Genomic DNA, 24,807 nt, shown 5'->3' with positions numbered 1-24,807 from the left:
CACCCAGCATGGGTATGTGTAAAAATACACCCCAAAAAACATTGTACTACTTCTCCCGAGTACGGCAATACCACATGTGTGGCACTTTTTTGCACCCTAACTGCGCTAAAGGGCCCAAAGTCCAATGAGTACCTTTAGGATTTCACAGGTCATTTTGCGGAATTTGATTTCCAGACTACTCCTCACGGTTTAGGGCCCCTAAAATGCCAGGGCAGTATAGGAACCCCACAAATGACCCCATTTTAGAAAGAAGACACCTCAAGGTATTCCGTTAGGAGTATGGTGAGTTCATAGAAGATTTTATTTTTTGTCACAAGTTAGTGGAAAATGACACTTTGTGAAAAAAACAATAAAAATCAATTTTCCGCTAACTTTTGACAAAAAATAAAATCTTCTATGAACTCACCATACTCCTAACGGAATACCTTGGGGTGTCTTCTTTCTAAAATGGGGTCATTTGTGGGGTTCCTATACTGCCCTGGCATTTTAGGGGCCCTAAACCGTGAGGAGTAGTCTGGAAATCAAATTCCGCAAAATGACCTGTGAAATCCTAAAGGTACTCATTGGACTTTGGGCCCTTTAGCGCAGTTAGGGTGCAAAAAAGTGCCACACATGTGGTATCGCCGTACTCGGGAGAAGTAGTACAATGTGTTTTGGGGTGTATTTTTACACATACCCATGCTGGGTGGGAGAAATAACTCTGTAAATGGACAATTGTGTGTAAAAAAAAATGAAAAAATTGTCATTTACAGAGATATTTCTCCCACCCAGCATGGGTATGTGTAAAAATACACCCCAAAACACATTCTACTACTTCTCTTGAGTACGGCAATACCACATGTGTGGCACTTTTTTGCAGCCTAACTGCGCTAAGGGGCCCAAAGTCCAATGAGCACCTTTAGGCTTTACAGGGGTGCTTACAAATTAGCACCCCCCAAAATGCGAGGACAGTAAACACACCCCACAAATGACCCCATTTTGGAAAGTAGACACTTCAAGGTATTCAGAGAGGGGCATGGTGAGTCCGTGGCAGATTTCATTTTTTTTTGTCGCAAGTTAGAAGAAATGGATTCTTTTTTTTTTTCTTTTTTTTTGTCACAAAGTGTCATTTTCCGCTTACTTGTGACAAAAAATAATATCTTCTATGAACTCACTATGCCTCTCAGTGAATACTTTGGGATGTCTTCTTTCCAAAATGGGGTCATTTGGGGGGTATTTATACTATCCTGGAATTCTAGCCCCTCATGAAACATGACAGGGGGTCAGAAAAGTCATAGATGCTTGAAAATGGGAAAATTCACTTTTTGCACCATAGTTTGTAAACGCTATAACTTTTACCCAAACCAATAAATATACACTGAATGGTTTTTTTTTTATCAAAAACATGTTTGTCCACATTTTTCGCGCTGCATGTATACAGACATTTTACTTTATTTGAAAATTGTCAGCACAGAAAGTTAAAAAAATCATTTTTTTGCCAAAATTCATGTCTTTTTTGATAAATATAAAAAAAAGTAAAAATCGCAGGAGCAATCAAATAGCACCAAAAGAAAGCTTTATTAGTGACAAGAAAAGGAGCCAAAATTCATTTAGGTGGTAGGTTGTATGAGCGAGCAATAAACCGTGAAAGCTGCAGTGGTCTGAATGGAAAAAAAGTGGCCGGTCCTTAAGGGGTAGAAAGACTGTGGTCCTCAAGTGGTTAATGGCAGAGAGTATTACTTGCTGCAGTGAGTCATGTAGGGCATGATAGTGCTTGTCTAACGTTACCTGCAGCATTGCTGCAGTCAGCGGTGTCTCCCCTGCAGGCTGTGAGACCATCCCAGTATGTTGTTGCTGCGAGGTATGGAGAGCGGGTGCAGAGCCTGCAGGATCAGCGTGGTCGGCGCCATCTTGGGAGAGAGGAGGGCGGACGAACCGATCCATGGATCCGGCTTGTGCGGGTGGCTTGGGGGCTGTTTTTGTAGCCATCTGTGCGGGGAGATGTCCGGCTGTTGATCTCCGTATCCGCCAAGCTTTTGAAACGGAGAGGGAGCGGATAGTGGCGGTTTCAGTGCGGGGACGGGCCGGAGCTCTGTCTCTAAGCGGCCATCCTGGATCCGCCGCACATGCGCCTCTCCCCATTGACAAAATTTAATAAAAGCTAGTCAAACACAAATTGTATGGAAACACCCATGTACACAATCACTTAAAGTGAGTGCCAATTCCTGGGTCCCTAATTTGAAACCAAGTGTGGATGGCACACCCTCTGAACGGTCCTCTGTGCTGCGGTCCGAAACCAGCCGACTAACTTCAATATTCAATACAAAACAACCAGCAATAGAGTGGTAGATGAGCAATCTTGATTATTTATTCACCAATTATGAGTGAACAAATGTAGTACTTCAATCTCGAAGAGATCCCAAAGTATTCATAGCTCTTGTGTATACATTAATATTGCTCAAGCTGCATATAGGAAGGCTCACAAAGCAAGCAGTAGCAATTGCTGCCCTACATCCCAACAGTAGAAGGATAGCTGCTACGGTCAATTGCCATTTTGGACAGAACCCGTCCTCTGTCAAGCCAAAAGTGCATTTATAAAAACTTCCCACACTCACCTCTTAAATACCCCCATTCTGACATTCATGGCCAAAGAGAGGCCACCTGAACCCGATGGAGAACTTGGGAAAATACACTAACCAATTGGATCCACTTACATGCAGAATATATTGGAAGAGGAAAAAATACCAGAATATGCCAGGAAGAGGAAAGGCTTGCCTGGTGCACCTACACACATTACTGGCCATAGAAACCAGAAATGCGTCATAGTTCAGAAAAACAAGTTGAAATATGCATAAGAATGTAAATCCAATGTCTGCAACTGAAGTAGAAATCCAAAAATCTAGGAAATCTGCAAAAAAATATGGAAAAATGGGTGAAAAACAGGGGCCATAGTAAACACTGTGGTAGAGCCAATCGACCCAAACTGGCCAATACATAGAGACATTAGAAGGCCTACCACACAGAAAAAGCTAATATGGCAAGACAAATTCAAGCCCCATAAATAAATTCAGCACCACAAATTCAAGCCCCATAAATAAATCCAGCACCACAAATTCAATCTCCATAAATAAATCCAGCCCGATGAATTGAAGCCCCATAAACCTCGTCCTAAACACGATAAAAGATAGTGCTCACCACAGAACATAAATCGCACAACCCACATGCGGTGCCAATATATGGTTCAGTCGCCCATTGAATCCATGAATTAAGAAAAAAACAAAAAAGGAGGAGAAAAAAGGAGAAATTAAAAAAATCAATAATCTTCAACTGGTGGGGTGCAAAATAGACATCTCAATACAATCAACAGGCAAAAAAATTATACTCTCAATTTAATCCCTTAGAATATGATATGTCTAAATGCCTGATCCACCTGGCTTCTGCTTTTAAAAACAATTTACCTCTATTACTACCCCTTAGGGATCTGTTGTAAGACCTGGAAACATGATGTGACACATTGTGCCCCAAGAGAGGGAACCGCCTGTTCCATATACTGATTCTGAATAGAGATGTCGTGAACCTCCGATTTTCGGTTCGCGAACCCTGTTCGCGAACCTCCGCAAAAGGTTCGGTTCGCGAAAAAGTTCACGAACCGCAATAGACTTTAATGAGGAGGCGAAATTTGAAAATTGGAAAAAATTCTACTGGCTGGAAAAATGATAGAAAACATGTTTCAAGGGCTCTAATACATGGAGGCCCTCCTTCCCTCCCGGAGGGAGGAGGGTCTCATCTGCCAGGGAATTATACTATTTCAAAAACCAGTTTACATACCATAGCTGGGAATCGAACCCAGATCTAACTGTGTGGTGGGCAAGCACACTAACCACTGTACCACAACAGTACTAACTGAAGCTGGCCTAGCATTTGCTATTTATGCTTAATGCAATAGAAACATTAGGTTGCTTAAAGGGAACCTTAACTGAGAGTGATATGGATGTTTCCTGTAAACAATACCAGTTGCCTGGCAGTCCAGCTGATCTCTGTGACTGCAATAGTGGCTGAATCACACCCTGAAACAAGCATGCCGCTAATCCAGTCTGACTTCAGTCAGAGCACCTGATCTGCATGCTTGTTCAGGGGATGTGCCTAAAAGTATTAGAGACACAGGATCAGCAGGCGATTCAGGCAACTGGTATTATTTTAAAAGGAAAAATCCATATCCTTCACCGTTTAGGTTCCCTTTAAGGATTTGTAGCATAAAAGCCAACTCACATTGGCTGGGATTTGAACCCAGGTCTCACTGTGTGGTGGGCAAGCACCGTAACCGCTGTACCACAACGGTACTAACTGAAGCTGGCCTAGCATTTACCATTTATGCTCAATACAAGAGAAAAAGTAGATAAGACAAATAACATTTATATCACGCTTTTCTCCTGGTGGACTCAAAGCACCAGAGCTGCAGCCACTAGGGCATGCTCTATAGGCAGTAGCAGTGTTAGGAAGACTTGCCTAAGGTCTCCTACTGAATAGGTGCTGGCTTACTGTCTACTTTTTCTCTTGTATTGAGCATAAGTGGTAAATGCTAGGCCAGCTTCAGTTACTACTGTTTTGGTACAGCGGTTAGGGTGCTTGCTCACCACATAGTGGGACCCGGGTTCAAATCCCAGCCAATGTGAGGTGGCTTTTATGCTACAAATCCTTAAAGGGAACCTAAACGGAGAAGGATATGGATTTTTCCTTTTAAAATAATACCAGTTGCCTGAATCGCCTGCTGATCCTGTGTCTCTAATACTTTTAGCCACAGCCCCTGAACAAGCATGCAGATCAGGTGCTCTGACTGAAGTCAGACTGGATTAGCTGCATGCTTGTTTCAGGGTGTGATTCAGCCACTATTGCAGTCACAGAGATAAGTTGGACTGCCAGGCAACTGGTATTGTTTACAGGAAACATCCATATCACTCTCAGTTAAGGTTCCCTTTAAGTAACCTAATGTTTCTATTGCATTGAGCATAAATAGTAAATTCTAGGCCAGCTTCTGTTAGTACTGTTGTGGTACAGCGGTTAGGGTGCTTTCCCACCACACAGTTAGACCTGGGTTCGATTCCCAGCTATGGTATGTAAACTGGTTTTTGAAATAATATAATTCCCTGGTAGAAGGATGAGGGAAGCAGCTGTCCCTTAACTAATTAGTGTAGGCAGACAAGTGAGTGAAAAGGCATAAGGACCTTGCTTGGAGGAGGGAGGGGGCGGGCCTTCAGCAGTGAGAGCAGTGTGTTTGGCAATAATCTGACTGCTGACTATGATGTAGAGGGTCAAAGTTTTGCTCAATAGAGCATTATGGGGCGAATCGAACTTCCGCAAAAGTTCGCCTGGTGCAGGCGAACGCGAACCCCCAAAGTTCGCCTGGAACCGTTCGCCGGCATCTCTACATCTCTAATTCTGAATGGCTGAATTATGGGAGGAGATTTTGTTCTTCACCCTCTGAGTGGTTTTCCCGACGTACAAAAGTCCACAGGGGCAATTAATTGAATAAACTGCATACTTTGTATTGCAATAAACAAAAAAAAACCCTCTAATGAATGGTGATTGAATATTCAAGATTGTTGATCTACAACTCTGGTGCTGGTCGTGTTGTATAGGGTCCCTAATTGGGACATTGATTAACTGCCAAGAGTGTTCTTAAAACACCAATTAGTGAAGGAAATCAAAACATGTAAATTCCGTATAGATTATACCTCTGCAGTCTATAACTCTGCACATATTGCCTAATAGTGGCTGCACTTTTAGAGTCTGACTGTAGAATTATATGTGACCTCAACAATTGCATGCATAGTTTAAAGGGTTACTAAAGCCAAAATAAAAAAATCAGTTTAACTTACCTGGAATTTTTTGCAGCCCCCTGGAGTCCTGCCCGTGCCGTCCTCCCAGGCCCCTCCATTGAGCAGTGGCAACTTCCTCAAAGCTGGCCAATAGCGGCCAGCTAGAGGCTGCTGCCTACTGCGCATGCTCCCGCAGTAGCGATTTCCACATACTGTGCATGCCCAAAACACTCCCAGCAGCAAGCGTGGAGAGGAGGCCTGTGGCCAGCTACCTTTGCAGGGGTCGCTACTGCTGCCTGGAGGATCCCGGAAGTAGGGAAGCTCAGAAATGCCCATTTTAGATTCCACAGAAATGCTGATTTCCGCCAACGCTAGTTAATGTTTTTTCGATTTGCAGTTTTCTCGATTTACGATTTTCTAAATTTACGATTTTCCATTTTCTTCTGATTTTCCCATTTCTGAATTTCATGGAGTATTCTATTAGTCATTTTTTGCATCATAGAATTAAAAAAATTAAGGGGAAAAAGAAAAACGGAATCAGAAAACAGAATTTAGGAAAGCTGAAAATCAGTCTAAAATTATCTCAGTGATCCAATTTTTGCAGAAAAATTTGCATTCTCTGATTGGTCTTATGCTTCTAAGTTCTGTGACTGGGGTAAAATTATCAAGTTGCAGTAAATCGGATTTCTACGGAATTCTGATTTCCAAATTCCAAGGAAATTCCATGGAACCATAATGAGCTTCCATACTCGGAAGAATGGCGTTAACTTGACACTGGATGACTCCAGGGGGCTGCAAGTAGCCCCAGGTAAGTTAAACTGATTTTTTATTTTGGAATTAGATTTTCTTTAAGAGACAACATATTTGTCAGTAATCCTGGGGCTTCTGGTGTGGCCGGCGACAGTGGCAGGGATGACGTCAGCAGCGTGCCTGCGGGGATCCGGCCGCATGATACTCTGACTGAAAATGAGGGCGGACGCATGCGCTGGCAGCATCACTTCTCTAATGCTCTATGGAAGCGTGTCAGCTGACCAGCTGTCAGCTGACACGCAGGACTCCACCTCCGGTTCCTGATTGGCCAAGCGGCTTGGGGGCGTGTTCTCCTGCTTACCCGGGCTATTTAAGCTCTGTTCTGACACTTGCTCACTGTCTGCTCTAGCTAACACTTCACAGTGAAGGCTTCAGACCTTAGTCAGTTCCGTGCTAGGCTTGAACTGGCAGGACCACGGGGATTCCATACCAGCTAGCCTATGATTATTATTACTGATTGATATACTGTGTTTGACTTCTGCTTGATTCTCTGACTACTCTTTGCCTATCGATTCTGTACCTTTGCCAATCTGATCTGTTGCCGACCACTGCCTGAACACTCACTTAGCTCTTGTCTGCCGATTCTGTACCTTTGCATATCTGATTGTTGCCGACCTCTGCCTGTTTACTGACTTTGTATTTGCCTGCCGATTTTGTACCGTGTCTGTCAGATCTGTTACCAACCCTGATTTGCCTGACCATTCTCATTATCCGTACTCAGTGTTAGTGCTGCCTTCTACTAACACTGTCTGTAGACATTTCTCGTTAGGGAACGTCTGATATTTGTCTGTCTGCTAGTGCTCACACACTAGCAGATCGTTACAATATTCAACAAAAATATCAGAAGATTGCTTTTTAAGGTCCTCAACTGTGATATGCCTGCTTACATGGACTTACAAACATAAGTAGCAATTTTTACTTGTTTTACTTGACTAGGCCAGACTATAGCTCACAGTGTACTGAATTTCCTAAGGATGTCCACATTTCATGCATAATGAGCATTACCAGGAAACTGGCTGGGTATTCTGTATGTGCATTGTTGTAAGGCTTGGCATGGAAAATGCCAGGTCACATGTCTGTTTTGGTTAATGATTACCACAGAAAGTATTCATTGATAGATTGCACAATAAGTATTTGGCATCCTCTGTGACATATACATATAACAAGTTCTTCAGGAAGTACAAGAATAACAGAGGGATGTATTTTGGGTGGCCTTTATTTTTATTGAAAGAAAATACTTTGCATTGCAAATGTAGTACAGCAGCAGAGTCCCGGTTATCCAGAACTCAACTAACCAGCAGTCTCAGCCAACACAAATCACTGGAAGTACTCACAGTGGTCAGAAAAAAACTTGGTAGTAGAGTGGGGCCGAACCTCCGATTTTAGGTTCGCGAACTTCCGCGTAAGTTTCGGTTCGCGTAAAAGTTCGCGAACCGCCATAGACTTCAATGGGGATGCGAACTTTGAAAAAAAAAAATTATGCAGGCCACAAAAGTGATGGAAAAGATGTTTCAAGGGGTCTAACACCTGGACCCCCACGTGGAGGAGTGGGATACATGCCAAAAGTCCCCGGGAAAAATCTGGATTTGACGCAAAGCAGCGTTTTAAGGGCAGAAATCACATTGAATGCTAAATGACAGGCCTAAAGTGCTTTAAAACATCTTGCATGTGTATACATCATTCAGGTAGTGTAATTAAGGTACTGCTTCACACTGACACACCAAACTCTCCGTGTAACGCACCGCAAACAGCTGTTTGTGTAGTGACGGCCGTGCTGGACTGGTGCGCACCATGGCGAGAACAGGTATGCAGTGGCGGGTTCACTGAACAGAACAGGTATGCAGTGGCAGGTTCACTGAACAGAACAGGTGGCAGGTTCACTGAACAGGTATGCAGTGGTGGGTTCACTGAACAGGTATGCAGTGGTGGGTTCACTGAACAGGTATGCAGTGGTGAGTTCACAGTACAGGTATGCAGTGGTGGGTTCACAGAACAGGTATGCAGTGGTGGGTTCACAGAACAGGTATGCAGTGGTGGGTTCACAGAACAGGTATGCAGTGGCAGGTTCACTGAACAGGTATGTAGTGGTGGGTTCACAGAACAGGTATGCAGTGGTGGGTTCACTGAACAGGTATGCAGTGGTGGGTTCACTGAACAGGTATGCAGTGGTGGATTCACTGAACAGGTATGCAGTGGTGAGTTCACAGTACAGGTATGCAGTGGTGGGTTCACAGAACAGGTATGCAGTGGCAGGTTCACTGAACAGGTATGCAGTGGTGGGTTCACTAAACAGGTATGCAGTGGTGGGTTCACTGAACAGGTATGCAGTGGTGAGTTCACAGTACAGGTATGCAGTGGTGGGTTCACAGAACAGGTATGCAGTGGTGGGTTCACTGAACAGGTATGCAGTGGTGAGTTCACAGTACAGGTATGCAGTGGTGGGTTCACAGAACAGGTATGCAGTGGTGGGTTCACAGAACAGGTATGCAGTGGTGGGTTCACTGAACAGGTATGCAGTGGTGAGTTCGCAGTACAGGTATGCAGTGGTGGGTTCACAGAACAGGTATGCAGTGGTGGGTTCACAGAACAGGTATGCAGTGGTGGATTAACAGAACAGGTTCACTGAACAGGTATGCAGGTACTGAACAGAACAGGTATGCAGCCAGGAACAAGCTAAGCCTAACTAATCTTTCCCTATGAGAGACAGTCTGCAGCAGCTCGCCCTACTCTCACTAACGCAGGCACACGAGTGACCGTAATGGCCGCCGCTGCCTGCCTTTTATAAGGGAGGGGAGTGGCTCCAGGGGCTAGTGTAGCCTAATTGGCTACACTGGGCCTGCTGACTGTGATGTAGAGGGTCAAAGTTGACCCTCATGGTGCATTATGGGGCGAACCGAACTTCCGCAAAAGTTCACCTGCGGGACGCGAACGCGAACCACTGAAGTTCGCATGGAACCGTTCGCAGGCGAACCGTTCAGCCCAACTCTACTTGGTAGTCGCTCAGTCAGGCTGATAATCATTATATGAAGAGCTCACAAGGATGGGCAAGGATAAAAAGCCTAAGAGCAAAGTTATTGTGGGTTAGTGATTCTGAAAAAGTGCTACTGGCACAGGATAAGCACACAAGTCATATAGATAGCATTTTTAAAGAAGGCCAAAAATGTAATTCCTCATAATCACTTCAAATCACTTTTTGTTATTAGATATGGTCTAAACAGGGTGTCTATTTCATTTCGGCGTTGGTGAATTGAGGGCAGGGTGAGCTGAATGATGGTTCACCCTGCTGCCGCTAATATCCCCGGCACCATTAAATACTATTCCTCCTCCGAGTTGTAGCAACTCAGAGGGAGACATAATCGCCAGATCCCCAAATTACCCGTGTGCAGAACGTCGGACTATAGCATTGCTGCTATAGCCGCACCAAACTCAGGCGCGTGGCCAGCACTGTGCACTGACAACAGGAGCCCCCTAAACAGGATCTAAGGAAACAAACAGTAAGGTAGGTTTAAGACAGAGAAACAAATACTCTCATGCACAGTGGGACATTTTTGTAATAATTCCAGATAAATGTAAGCAAATAGAGTAACACCTGCTATTTTACTAGCCATTTATAAATCCGCTTTAAAGAGGAGGGTTTTAAACTTTTCCAGCTTTAAAGCAGACCATTTTAAAAATGCTGAGCAACTTTTTCTGGATAACTTAATTTTTCTATTGCTCTCCAGGCTTGGAAATGCTAAGTAAGCCAAGCCATCTGTGTCTGTGCATGATTATGGTGGCAACAAGGAATCCTTACCAACGTTAAAAGGAACCAGAGGCCATATTGAGGCTGCCATATTTTTTCCTTTTAAACCCTACGAATGTTTCTGGTCAGCAGTGTCTGAATCACATACCTGAAACAAACATGCAGCCAGCCCTGTTTCTAAGGATGGGCTAGTCGGGTGCCCGCTTGGGCGCAGTGAGGCAGAGGGAGGAGGGCGCACCCAGCACAGTGATAAAGGGGGAGCCACGGCACACTGGAACTCTGCAGCCAGGAGGGGGGCCCAACTCCCCCCTCCCTCATCTCCATGGCCCCCTCCATTTTCACCCTCCATGGCAGCGAAAGCAGAGTAGTACAGACTCACTTTCCGGGCTTCATGCGAAGATCACTGCCACTAGGATGTTCTGTCTCCAGCCGCTCACTCTTACTACTTCCTGCTAATCATGAAGTAGTAAGAGTTATTGGCTGAGGACAGAAAATCCCAGCGGCAGTGATCTTCGCATGAAGCCTGGAAGGTGAGTCTTTACTACATCACTCCCGCTAACATGCATTGCTGCCATGGAGGGTGAGCACGGAGGGGTGCACGGATGTGAGGAAGGGAAGAGTCAGGACACCGCCTGGTGGAGAACCAGTGAGTCAGGGGAACACCTATACCTGACTAAGCTTTACTTGGGGCACCTATACCTGGCTAAACTATACTGGGGCACCTATGCCTGGCTAACCTATACTGGAGCACCTATACCTGACTAATCTATACATAGCTAAGATATTCTGGAGCACCTATACCTGACTAATCTATACCTGACTAAGCTATACTGGGGCACTTAAACCTGGACAACGTATACTGGGGCACCTATACTAAGCTAATCTATACCTGACTAAGCTATACTGGGGCACTCATATCTGGCTAACCTATACTGGGGCACCTATACCTGGCTGAGTTTTCTTCTGGGAGATAAGTTTTTATTTTCAATTTAAAATAACTTTCCATTACTTTTCAACAAAAAAAGTACCAAAAAGTAGGTGAGAAAGTAATATCAAAATTATTTTGAACGTTTTCTTACTTTCCGGAGGCTTAAAAGGCATTTTAAGCCTCCTTTATTCAGATAGACCGTAGCCCCAACGCTGTGTGCCAGAGATTGGGTGACCTGCCACAGCACATGCCAGTACAGGTCCGAGGTATTACCTCTGTGCTTTGGCCTGCTTCTGCCTGTCATGTTTTTTATAATGAGTACTGCTGTAAATCTATTCTTTTTTTTTTCTTTACACATTGTGATTTCCGAACACAGTATGGTCAAAACGGATGTTGATGTGATACTTTTATGCTGCACGTTGATCACACAGCAGGCTGTGACCAGTAAAAGAGGTATTGTCACTAATTTCTGTGACACATTACTTTTTTTTTGAGACACACTGAGATCACCAAACACAGGCTGGTCACACGGATGTGATGTGACATTGTAACACTAAACATTGATTATACAGCACCTGAACGATTGGCCAGCGTGCACTATTTGGCAAAGATCAGGTTTTCGTGCTCACCACGGCAATATTTGCCCTGCCCCCGTACATCATTATTAGGCTAAACTTTTACCCCTTACATCACAGACAGCAGGCACATAGCAGCCAATCAGCCTGCACTCCCTCATGGACCCCCCCCCCCTATAAAAATGCACTCGCACCCGCCATGTTCAAGTCTTTCTTCGGCTGGAATAGTGATAGGAAGGGACAGAGCTTGCTGGAGATAGGGAAAGCATTAGCTAGGCCTGTTTATTTTGATCCACGCTGACTGACTTGCTGTTAAAAAAACCCTGAGCAGTACCCTACAATCAAAAATGTCAATTACCTGGGGCCTCCTCCAGCCCACCATAGGCCGCGAGATCCACCGGCGTCCTCCTGGCTCCTCTCCGTTTCCCGCCGGCGGCTCCCATTACCGGTGACACCTGGGCCAGGTGCGGGCCGACACTTCCTGGATCTTGATGCTCGGCATCATCACGCCAGACGCTACGCGTCATCACAGCGGCCAGCATGAAAGTCCTGCACATGCGCGGTTAAGAGTTAGAAAACCGAGCATGCACAGGACTGTCAGGCTGGCTGCCGCGATGACGCGTGATGATGCCGAGCATCAAGATCCAGGAAGAGTCAGCCTGACACCTGGCCTGGGTGTCGCCAGTAATGGGAGTCACCTACAGAACACTGAGAGGAGCCAGGAGGATGCCGGGGGACCTTGCGGCCTACGGCGGGCTGGAGGAGGGCCCAGTTAAGTGAAATTTTTGATTGTATGGTACTGCTCAGGGTCCCTTTAAAGCAACCAAAACAGCCCTCCTGAAGGCTACTTCATCCTTCTGCTGTGGTTTTTTTTTTTTTTTTGGGTGTGTGACCCTCCACAGCCCACAGGCAGCCAACCAACCAGAGCTGTGGCCAGTGCAGAGTCACTATTAGAATTGTCTGTCACATTAGACACAAGCAATAGTATTACAGGGCATCTGTTATTATCATTGTATTGTGTTCAAACTGTTGCGTATCTCAGTGTCTGTCTGATACTCCACAGACAGAGCCCACTGACACTGACCCACACCTGCAGGCCCGTTTCTAGGGCCGCGCGGCCCATGCGGCCACCCTGAGCACTGAGGAAAGGGGGAGACGCCGTGATGGAGGGGGAGCCGCAGCTGTGGGGAGGACGGCCCGACCTCTCCCTCCCTTTCTCTCCCGGGCCGACCTCCGTGCTCCCCCCTCCACTGCAGAGTAAAGCGCAGGGAAGCGATGTATACAGCAACTCACCTCCCTGCGTTCCAATCGCTGATCACTGTTATAAACTGTTCTTATCACCTTGCTTCGACACCATCGTCTCACAGACTGTGAGATCACTTGACTCTCCACACAGCAAACAGGAAATAGACTTTCTCAGGCTTCTCCAATGTTTCCGTTATTTATTCAAGTCACAGAAGGACAGATAGATACAGTCATCATATCCTAGCTATGCAAATCTTCATGTTGCATTATAAGCTCATGATTAGACTCCCTACTGAAGTCTATCAGGTACCTTCTTCCTACCTACGTTACACTAAACTACCTATGTACATAGCATACATTATATCAGCTTACATAAAGGAATAACATGCTTAGAGGTCCAAGTCGGCCTTGCGAGCTAGTGCAGAAGGAAGAAGCAGAAGTGAGTTCCCCATCGCTCGCTCCAGATTTAATACCGACTAGGAAAGAGTTAAATATGACATCATCTTCGCCACCCCCTATATCAGTCTATTGGTGGACCCACTCGTGGTGTCATCATACCCGCCTACTCGATTAATAATCAATGAGGCACTTGACCCAGATGCAGGACCGTGGATGTTTAGTAAACATGGCCAATGTTTTCTGTTCCTGTTGAGGTCAGAGTGGCCGATGGCCTTCTGTTAGGAACATGTTCTCAGTATCTGCGTGTATCTTCTGCTACACGCAGACCCTGAGATGCCTCTGCCTGCATCACCAACCCTCTATCTATTTTAAAGGCATACACTGCGGACGAGCCTTTTACATAAAACTCAGGCCAAGTAACTGAGGCCTACTTAAATTATAACAATCCCCCCTAAAACGGCTTGACCCGCAGATCCCAGCGTCTGAACCTCCCAGTACCTGGTTTCTTTCTTGTATGTTTCACTTTTCGATGTTCGTGCTCACACAACTTCTCTGCTCTAGGCGATTACCCCTGGAAGAGAGAGAGCAAGACCTCTTGGTCTTCCTGTAACCAGGCTCTCTGGGGAAGCCCTACTTCTAAGTCCCTCAATACCACATGCTCAGCATTTGCGTCACTTGCGTATCACTCACAAACTTGCATGACCACAGAAAAGTGAAACTCGTTTGGTTGTTACAAAACGGAGCAGTGCCAGGTGCCTTCTAAAAGAGCGCCTTTATACAATCAGCTCCTAGGTACTACTAAACCTATACCCGTAACCCTGTTTATCCCTTAATTTAAACTATTGGTTCAGTAGATTGTTTATGAGGCACCAATCTCTGGACCAGGTTAATTTATTTTACGTAATTTTAACCCGCAACCTCACCTGGACAATGATGCCTAAAGTTGTCATCCCCATCCAGACGACCAGTGGGTGTAGAAAGAACTTTGGAACTGCAGATGCCCCGTCCGAGTGTCCCTGGAACATCACCGGAACCTTTGTCCACCAGTGCAGACTGGAACTCACCTGCTCATTTTTGTGTTCTACCTCGTTAAGATCACCTGTATCATGGTGAAATCTTACCTCTAACTTAGTGTACTGTTTGTTTAACCTTTGTAACAAAATGTGGTCGTCTTGGATCAAACCCTGTTCCCCTTTGTCCCATGTCGGGTTCTCTTTCAGGACGGGAACTACCCGTGAAACTTTGACCTTCAGAGTTCTCTTAACAATTTGAGAAACAACGTCATCAAACCTGGATGACAGGATCCATATGGGATCTCCACTCACACAATATGTTCCCCTTGGAAACTCCCCCTTATCGGAACAATTATGAGAATATACCTTGAATGTATCACTAGACCTTATGTTAAAAAACCAAACCTTTCCTTCAGCCACCGGAACTATTGGTTTGGCTTCAGGGTGGATCTTTTGAATGGTAGCCTCGCATTCTGCGTTATTGAGCCTGCAGGCTTCTTCACTAAATTTGGCTTGCCTCGGCCAACGCAGATACTTCTGCAAGAATTGCCCGCATGAGGACAACTCTACTTGCTTCACCTCCCCGTCTAGCACCAAAAAAGGTTGACCTCTCAGGTCCTGGTGTAAGACACGGGTTGAGGTGGGAACTAAGGAAGTAGCGGTGCCTAAAGGAATGTTGCACCGTTTCCATTTGTTCACCCAAACATCTCGAAGCTGCCATGCAAAAGATCCTTCTCCAGAAAAATTAATATACCTCCCCTTGTCCAATCTCTCGCTGACAAAATATGTCCCCAGCTGTCCTGATTGGACCACTTCCCCCCTTATGTCCTGAGGCACACTATGTACCTGAGGTCGGGAAGACTGTACTCTCTGCAATCGTTCGATTAAGAGTACCTCTTCACTTACCCAACTCTCATGAGGATAAGCTGTTGCATATGGACTGTGTAATATCGTCCCCTGTTGTGACCCGTGTGGTGTGAATGGGGTTCCCTGTGTGGGCTTTCCCTCCCCCGGGACCGCTCTCCCCACCCTCTTTGTCACCTGGAAATGTGGCTTGATCTCGATTGTTACTTCTTGTTTCGAGAACCACCCACCCTTGGCTTTCCAGCCTTTACGTGTGTATAGTTGTTTCAGAGGCACTCTCTGTTGGTAGCTCCAGAGTGTGATGTTGTCCCCTGCGTCTCTCCGGCAGGAGAATTGACGCCTCCTACTCGTTCCTCTCCAATCTGGAACCATCTCACTGAGATGCCTCTGCCTGCATCACCAACCCTCTATCTATTTTAAAGGCATACACTGCGGACGAGCCTTTTACATAAAACTCAGGCCAAGTAACTGAGGCCTACTTAAATTATAACAATCACTTGCCGTTGGTCTCCTCCTCTGCATAGCCACGGTATACACACTATACTTCCTGCTAAACAGGAAGTATAGTGTGTATACTACGGCTATGCAGAGGAGGACACCAGTGGCAGGTGATCGGCGATTGGAACGCAGGGAGGTGAGTTGCTGACTTTATACATTGTTTCCTGCTGCACTCACTCTGCAGTGGAGGGGGGAGCACGGAGGGTGGCCTGGAAGAGTAAGGGAGGTAGAAGTCCGGCCACCCTCCCCATGGCTGACTGCCCTCTCCATTATGGGGGGGCACCTACCGATCTAACCTATACTGGGGGCAGCCACCTATTTAAACTGTACTGGGGGCTTCTACCTATCTAACCTATACTGGGGGCAGCTACCTATCTAGCCTATATTGCAGGTACCTACCTATCTAATCTATATTGGGGGCAGCTACCTATTTAAACTGTACTGGGGACTTCTTCCTATCTAACCTATACTGGGGGCAACTACCTATCTAACCTATATTGTGGGTACTTACCTACCTAATCTATATGGGGGCAGCTACCTATTTAACCTATACTGGGGACTTCTACCTGGCTAACCTATAATGTGGGCACCTATACCTCCACGGAGGGCGGGGGGCACAATTTTTACACCCTCGCCCTGGGTGCATTTTAGCCTAGAAACTGCCCTGCAGACCTGTGCCCACTTCTAGTGATATATAATTGTGTGCCACATAACGCAAGCAGAGTACTATCACTACTGCTCCAGGGCTTCTGTTATTATCACTGTATTGTGTTTAAACTGTTGCAAATGTAGGAATGTACTGTGATTTCTGCCCTTTAGGGTTTAAAACCTGACTCTGCATCAACTCCCTAATTTTTGGTGGGACTTTTGGCATGGATCCCGGTCCGGCATGCCCCTGTCCAGGTGTTAGACCCTTTCAAACAAGTTTTCCATCACTTTTGTGGGCAGAAACAGTCTATGTAGTTTTCTAAATTCGCCTGCCCCTTGAAGTCTATGGCCATTCGCCCAGTTCGCGCAAACTCAAACTTTTCCGGAAGTTCAAGTGCCACATTCGTAAACCCAAAATTTGATATTCACAACATCTCTATTCCTAATAAGTATTACATTTTCATTTACAGTTAGTGTTCTAATTTGGCATAGCGAATTCAGAACGCCCAGATACTCCCAATTACCACTGTTCAGCACTGAACAATAGCTTTTGTTTGATAGCTTTTAGGTGAGATAAGCTAAACAGATATAGCATTTTATGATTATTAGAATCCAATCCCCTTCTATGAATGTCCAAGGGATGAGCATGTTCCTTGTTTCGTAATATCTGTGTTCAGAATCAGAGATGAATGACTGAACATCATAGTGTTTTGTAATAAGCGAAACCCACCATACTAGTTTTACACGTGAGCACTTGAATTTCTGTCACCTGATCCAACCTCATCATCATGATGACATGAATATAGAACAGTCAGTAGGTCGACGCTTTCTTAATTTTGATCACTTGTGTAGATATGTGTTAGATGTTTATTCGGTTAATCGCTGTTCCTTTTGCAATAGATGAGTCACAGACAAATTAAATGTGAGCTGTAATAAAGCATCAGAACAAAAAAAATCAGTTTCACTGTGTCACTTATAAAAATAAAACAATGACAATACATTTTTCCTTGCAATTAAATATATAAGGGAATTGAAATGTGGGGAAATTTGGGTTAGTCATTAACCAACACGGTTAGTGCAGTATATAAAGGAAGAAGGCACAGGTGAACCATTCAGCAAAAGAGGACCATATCAAAATGACACTGACAGGATGCACTGCTGTTCTTCTCCTTCTTGGAGTGATTACTACAGGATACGCAGCTGACCTACCTCAGTGCGACTTTCCTAACAACACTGCATCGAGTGACATCTACACCCTGAGCATCTTTCCTGAGATCCTCTACAATGACACCGTTTACACAGGTGAGACAGCTGATCTTCACAGCAGAAGTCAGTACTAGAGTTGATCGTGTGTCGCAGGACTCACAGAGAAGCATGTGACCAGTTTGATCAGGCCATAGATTTATTAAATATATACATTGCATTGAATCTAATCAATTAAAAGGTGAGGACATTCCAGACTTAACTTTCATCAAAATATTAACTTGATGTTAATCGGTTTTCCCAGTTTTTGTACAAGCATTCCCACCGGGAGCATGGCAGGCAGAGGCGTACCTACCGGGGAGCAGCCCCTGCAACTGCACGGGGGCCCAGAGCTGTAAGGGGTCCCCAACTACTAGCCCCCCTTCCTCTGATACAAAGGACTATACTTTAGATCAGGTGATTTTGTGGCTACACTTGTTATGGGTGTGAAGATTATGATGTCCATTCTTGTTGTATGACCCTTACACAATGGCCCCCAGGCTGTTAGGGTCACCAGGAGTAGGCAAAGGTAAGACTGTGAACATTGGTTGCCCCAACAAAGTTTTGGTGGTGGGCCCCGTGATTTGTAGTTACAACCCTGGTGGTAAGCATGGACTGCAGCAGTGTGTGAGCAATGTTCTTATAGCATTGTACTGGATCAGGTGGTGCAAAACTATCAGCAGCAGTTTGATCAAATTAAAGGTGGCCATTCACTTATGGGTGGCAACCAGATCAACCAAAGGACAGATCCCTCTCTGAATGGATCTGATCAAAGAGGGATCTATTAGCTGCCCTCAGGGGCATAGCAATAGGGGTTGCAGAGGTTGCGACTGCATCGGGGCCCTTGGGTCAGAGGGGTCCCGAAGGGCCCTCCCTCAACTGCAGTATTAGCTCTCTGTTGGTCCTGAGCTCATAATAATCGCTATAATAGATACTTTGAATAGTGGTAATCATTAACAAACTACTCCCCATTCCCTTCTTGCACCTCTGACACTGTAGTTGCCATTGGCAGGTTTTGGTGTGCCATTTCAATTGTTACATATAGAGTTGTTTTTTTTTTTGGGGGGGGGGGGGGCATGTAAAACTTGCATCGAGGCCCACAGATCCTTAGCTATGCCACTGGCTGCCCTCACATATTTTCAATCGATTTCAGCTTGAAAGTGATTGAAAATCTGTGGAGTTACCCTCTGCCTGGCCGCCCAGGTCTCCCCCATCTGTGCTCCCCTCCGGTGTTTGCAGCAGAGTCTTCTCTCCTTGAGTCATGGGACAAAAGCCTAAAGTTCAAACATGGAGGGGAGGTACTGGAAGGAAGAGCCCCATAACATGGACAAAAGCCACCGGACACCAGAGGACGCGAGTCGGCGAGGCAGATGAGAGCACTGGCGCCAACATTCTGCATCGGTCATCACCAAATTGAAAGCAGGGATGGTCGTAGTCAGCCAACTTCGCTACGCTGGAAATACACGTAGTTTTACGCAATTACGCTTCGCCAAACTACGACTTCGAAAACAAATATTCGCTTCGTATGCATTTCGTAGAATACGCATTAAAATACGCAATTACGCGTAGTGCGAAGCATAGTGTATGCGGATACTTATGCCCGTATGCAGAAAATTGTACGCATTCATTTCTTTAGAAATGCATGTACTGGGAACCCTTCTATGCGTACATTCCCCTTTCCAATGCGTAAATTTGTATGCATACAATCGCATGCAGAAAATTAGACGCGAGTAACACATTCGTAGTTCACTACGCAATACACATGTTAACTACGCATAGTGGGCGTAAGCTATGCGTAGCGGTACTTCGCTACGCGTAAATTCGTAAGCGAAGTTTTGAAACTTCGCCTATGAACTACGATGCGCAGATGCGAACTACGATGCGTAAATTCGCACTGGCGTAGTTTCTGCTCATCCCTGATTGAAAGCCGTTACCAATGCGCTGACGACCTGACGCCAACTGAGCAACATGTTCAGACCCGCGTGATTGCCCAAATTCCAACCAAAATCTATTAATGAGGCATATTTTGCAGCATTGATTTCCAGCAGATTTGACCGAAGTGATCAAATCTGGTGGGTATCGATGGTAAAAATCAAGTGTATTGTATGGCCACCTATAGACATGTTTTTGCTAAAGTCTTGTCTCATATTTAGAGAGACCAGGTGGTGAACTAGGCAAAAACCTGATATCAGGTAGATATTGATCATTTACCTAAACTACCACAGAATAAACAGTGCCACCTGGCTTTATTTCAGCTACATCCTATGTAACTTCATCTAGCAACATGTTTAATAGGTAGTCAAAAAGGAAACCCTAACACTCTGAAACCCCTAAATGTACTCACTGATGCAGAAACTGGTGAGCTAGACCATAGTGAGCAAAAAGGAAGGGATCCGTAGACTTCAGTCTTGTGCATAAAACCAGTTTAATTATCTGTCTTGCAAAAAATTCACACAGGACAAGGACATAGACATTCACAGGGTCGAACTAATGCATATTGGGCTCGAGTTGAGCTCTTAGTCATAGTTATGTTGTGTTTAACCAGCCTGGCGTTATGGACGAGCTCAGCTCGTCCATCACCGCCGGAGGCTGCCGCTCAGGCCCTGCTGGGCCGATTTTCATCAAATAAAGTGCAGCACACGCAGCCGGCACTTTGCCAGTCGCGTGTGCTGCCTGATCGCCGCCGCTCTGCGGCGATCCGCCGCGAGCAGCGGCGAAAGAGGGTCCCCACAGCCGCCTGAGCCCAGCATAGCCGGAACAAAAAGTTCCGGCCAGCGCTAAGGGCTGGATCGGAGGCGGCTGACGTCAGGACGTCGGCTGACGTCCATGACGTCACTCCGCTCGTCGCTATGGCGACGATCTAAGCAAAATAAGGAAGGCCGCTCATTGCGGCCTTCCTTGTTTATTCTGGGCGCCGGAGGCGATCGGAAGAACGCCTCCGGAGCGCCCTCTAGTGGGCTTTCATGCAGCCAACTTTCAGTTGGCTGCATGAAATAGTTTTTTTTTAATTTAAAAAAAACCCTCCCGCAGCTGCCCTGGCGATCTTAATAGAACGCCAGGGTGGTTTTAATGAGTAAAGACCAGGTTATCCATATTGTCTTGCCATAATGATTTCACAGCCATTTGGAAAATAATGATCCGCTGAAATTTTACCTGATGAATACTGCATGACCACTGACATTATGCTAACAAGAGTTTATATCTGCATTGCAGTTAAGATTAATGGCAGCGGGAGTGTCAAAGTGCTCTTCCAGTCTCTATCCAATAACACAGCTGTGGGTACCTGGTCGCAAAATGGAACTAACAACTGTGCTGGAGGACCTTTGTTCAATGTGACCATGAATGCCAACAAATCACTGGTTGCAAACTGGACTTCGCCATCTGACCAACTACCGGCTTTTGTTGATATAAAGTAAGTGATTTTATAGATTGCTTTATAAAAGAGTAACTAGATTTTTCAGGCAAGCATGAAACACAAGCACTAACCCTGAGCCAACATTATGCCTCATCCATTTTATGAGGTTTTGTGTTCCTTTTTGAGTTTCCCTTTATTGTACTGTATATAACTAAGACTGCTGACAAAAATGCAGAAATACTGAGACACTTCTGGTTACAACAGCAGGTGTGAGATGAATAACAAGGTAGTTAGATGTAATGACTCTTTAAAGGGGAACAAGCACCACTTTTTTTTCGCTATAGGAGCTGCCATGTTCCCCCTCCCCTTCTAGCCACCCATTATTTATCCATGGGAAAGTGGAAGCTGTGACTTCTTTAAACTCTTTGAAGCACAGTCTAATATATATACCCACCCAGTACTGATGAAAGCTTATGTATGCTCACTGCTAATGCATGCAATAAAATAATTACATCAGTCCTTATCAGCCTGAAATTTCTGAGGTCGGACAGGACTCAGAAGTAGACTGATAAAACCCTCTGCTGAACTTTTAAATGTAAAAAGGAGAGGTTGAATTTTTTTTTAATTAATGAGCCACATTGTTGGCATACATATTTAATATGCTATTGAGATGGACTTGGTGGTAAAATTGGTGCTCGGTTTACTTTAAATTCTAATATTTAAACCTCATTTATAAGTTTAGCAACTGATTAAAGATTTTGGTTTGCACTCATAACACTCATTAAAAAAAAAGACTATTTTATGTCAGTTGTTACTGAGTGCCTGCAAACAAACAGGAACGTAGTTATGCCTGGACCTGGGTGACCCCCGTCATTTGTACATAATGCAGAGCAGCAGCAGAGCATTATACATTACCTGCTCAAGGCGGCATGATGGTCCTCTACACATGCAGCCAATCACCTTGCTGCTCCAGTCTCTTCATGTCGCATAGTGATGGAAGCTGCATGGCGATTAGCTGCATGTTGCAGCAATGACCTGCATGCAGAATGAAGAGGACATGTCATGCTGCTGGGGGAAGGTATAGCACTCTTTTACTAGCCCTGCATTACCTGCAGGAGCCGTGCCCCCATGATGGAGGTCAGCTAAGCTAAGTACTTGGGGGGGGGGGGGGGTCACCAACATATGTCTGCATTGGGGCCTGGCTTAGTGTAGTTACGCTCCTGGCTAGGTGAAAAATAATAAGATTAAAAGCAGGTTGTTTTACCTTAATTATTTTCTTTTTGCTTTTTCTGCAGGGTTTCAATCACAGATGGAAATGTAACCAATATCCTTAGAAAAAAACTGTATGCTGGTAAGTTTATACCTTTATCAATAATTTGCGCATATTTAATTTGTGAGTCGCTGGTGTAAGACACATTGGCCCATATGCAATTCACTTTTTTATCCTACAAATGTTCCTTTCACTTGATGACATTTTAGATGCAGGAGGTACTCTTGAATTAAATGTTTAATATGTGGGTAGATAAATGCAAAGCTTTTCACCTCCTCTTCCCTGTTAATAACTAAGCCTAACTTTGCTGTCATTGCAGGCTAGGCCCCAATACCTGAACAGTACCATACCATTGCAGAACACCCTTGTCCATGTCAAGGTCAAATGTTCACAACCCTACCTCAGAGCCCAGTGGGAGGTGGAGTAGAACCTGAGAGGCAACTTGCAATAGAATTCAGAAGAATAGGTATTCTTAAATTATGGGGCTTTCCATATATTCAGCAGAAAGGATTGGTCAGTTTAATGGACCAATAGCAAAACTTGGCAGGAGGTTCAAAGATGCTTTTGCTGGAATCCCTAGTGTGTTCAGTTTTGCTGCAGTTAGAAGTCAGAAGGGGGGCCACAAGCCTTCTTAGTCTAGAAATGGGTTATGATCCATGGAACATGTTGTTCCATGGGTCCTTGTTCCAAAACATTGACCCCAAATTACATCTCCCTCTGAGTTGGTACGACTTGCAGGGGGAATAGTACTTAAAGAGAACCTGAACTGAAAATAAAAAGTCAAAATAACCATACACAGGTCATACTTACCTCCTGTGAAGTCTACATCTCAATATCTTCCTCCTCTCTTGCATCCTATTTGTCCACTGTGATCAATGGAATTATCCGTCCTCCATTTTAAAAATGGCCCTTACCCCTAAACAACTTCCCGGTCAGCACACTGTTAAACTGTAATATTGCCCACTTGAGCCATAGGGAAACATGGACATTACCTTGCACATTCAGTTGTAACCGACAACTGCTGATATATAACTGACAGCAACTGGTATATTTCAGTTCTGACAAAATATTGTCAGAACTGGAAGGGATCACTGTAAGAAGAAAATGGTGAGCTCCTGAGAGCAACTGATGATGAGGTTAGTATGTAATGGTCATTTAAAGCTACGTCATCTGTTTATTTTGAATAATTTTACTCACTTCAGGTTCCCTTTAACGCTGCCCAGTATTTCAGCGGAAGCAGGGTGAGGCATCATTCGGCTCACTCTGCACCCAACTGACCAACATGTAAGTGTGAGGAGGCAGTAGCCCCTTGTCCTTGACATGGACAACAGTATTTTGCTCTCTCCCTCTTCATACATCAGAACACTGCTTGGCAAGGAGCCCAACAGCAGGCATGTACAACGATCATACAAAAAATGCCACTGAAAACAAAATATCACTTCAGGCAACAATAATTGCATGTGTGTATATAGCATAAAATTGCAGGAATGAACCCACTATATTTTCTTTATTTTGTGTCACTTTAGATAGCTTATTTGTAGGCATCAAAAGCTGATGCAATTAACATTTGATGAAACGTGATTTATATAACTTTATTTTTCAGGTTCAGCAAATGCAGGTTCAGCATTTCAACCGCTGTCAACATGCTTTGCAGTAATACAGTCACTTGGGCTACTTGTGCTCACCAGGAACCTACTGTAAACAAAGTTTTCCGCATCTGGGATTCCGACCATTGCAGGGTCTTCACTTTTGTACATTACCTATCAGCACACTACAGTGACTGCTCAGGCTGTGCTGGTAGCTGAACTTCCCGATTCTCCGCTTGCAAATATATTGTGAATACATTCTTCCTATACAAAACCCACTCTGAAAGAGCTGGATTCTTTCATGGTCAGCAATCGGTTGAACTTCGTCTACAGACAGACATGCACCCAAAGAAAAAATACATAAAAAGTGGACTATCATACTATGCCTATAACAAAACAACCCATTATAATTCTCCTATATTAACATCCAGCTCTTGTTTTTTTTTTTTTTTTTTTTTCCTTTTTGTTTGTAACTGTGGTTGTAAATATATTCATTGTATGTTCAATATTTATTTTGACTGTTATGTTTATTAATAAACACCATGGAAAATGTTCTGTACTGCAATAATGACTTCTTGTATATTGCCTTAAAATTGGGGATACCAGTTTGGATTTCAGAATACAGGATGACACAATTACAGCATCTATAAAAGCAATGAGGCGAAATTCCACAGATCCACGCAATGTTATATATCAGTAGTTTACTATATTATTCATATAATTACTTTATATATTAAAGACCAACTGTAGGATTTAATTATTTGAGTTAATCTCAAAAAGAGTCTCTTGGAGGCACACCACACCATAATACAGTCTCAAAATATGAATCAGGTACAC

At 44.6% G+C, this 24,807-nt stretch overlaps 1 protein-coding gene across 1 annotated transcript; it reads left to right on the top strand.

The window, feature by feature from the left end:
• Window positions 1-17,589: 17,589 nt before the first annotated feature.
• Window positions 17,590-24,527, top strand: LOC137522725 (placenta-expressed transcript 1 protein-like). Its single transcript, XM_068242785.1, has 4 exons — window positions 17,590-17,819; window positions 20,973-21,171; window positions 22,410-22,465; window positions 23,988-24,527. The coding sequence occupies exons 1-4, from the start codon at window positions 17,654-17,656 to the stop codon at window positions 24,083-24,085; spliced, it is 519 nt and encodes a 172-aa protein (XP_068098886.1). The 5' UTR covers window positions 17,590-17,653; the 3' UTR covers window positions 24,086-24,527.
• Window positions 24,528-24,807: the final 280 nt, after the last annotated feature.

Source organism: Hyperolius riggenbachi, chromosome 6 (assembly GCF_040937935.1).
Source record: "Hyperolius riggenbachi isolate aHypRig1 chromosome 6, aHypRig1.pri, whole genome shotgun sequence".
Classification (NCBI taxonomy): domain Eukaryota; kingdom Metazoa; phylum Chordata; class Amphibia; order Anura; family Hyperoliidae; genus Hyperolius; species Hyperolius riggenbachi.
The sequence above is the reverse complement of the archived record's forward strand: the minus strand, read 5'-3'. Positions and strand labels throughout refer to the sequence as shown.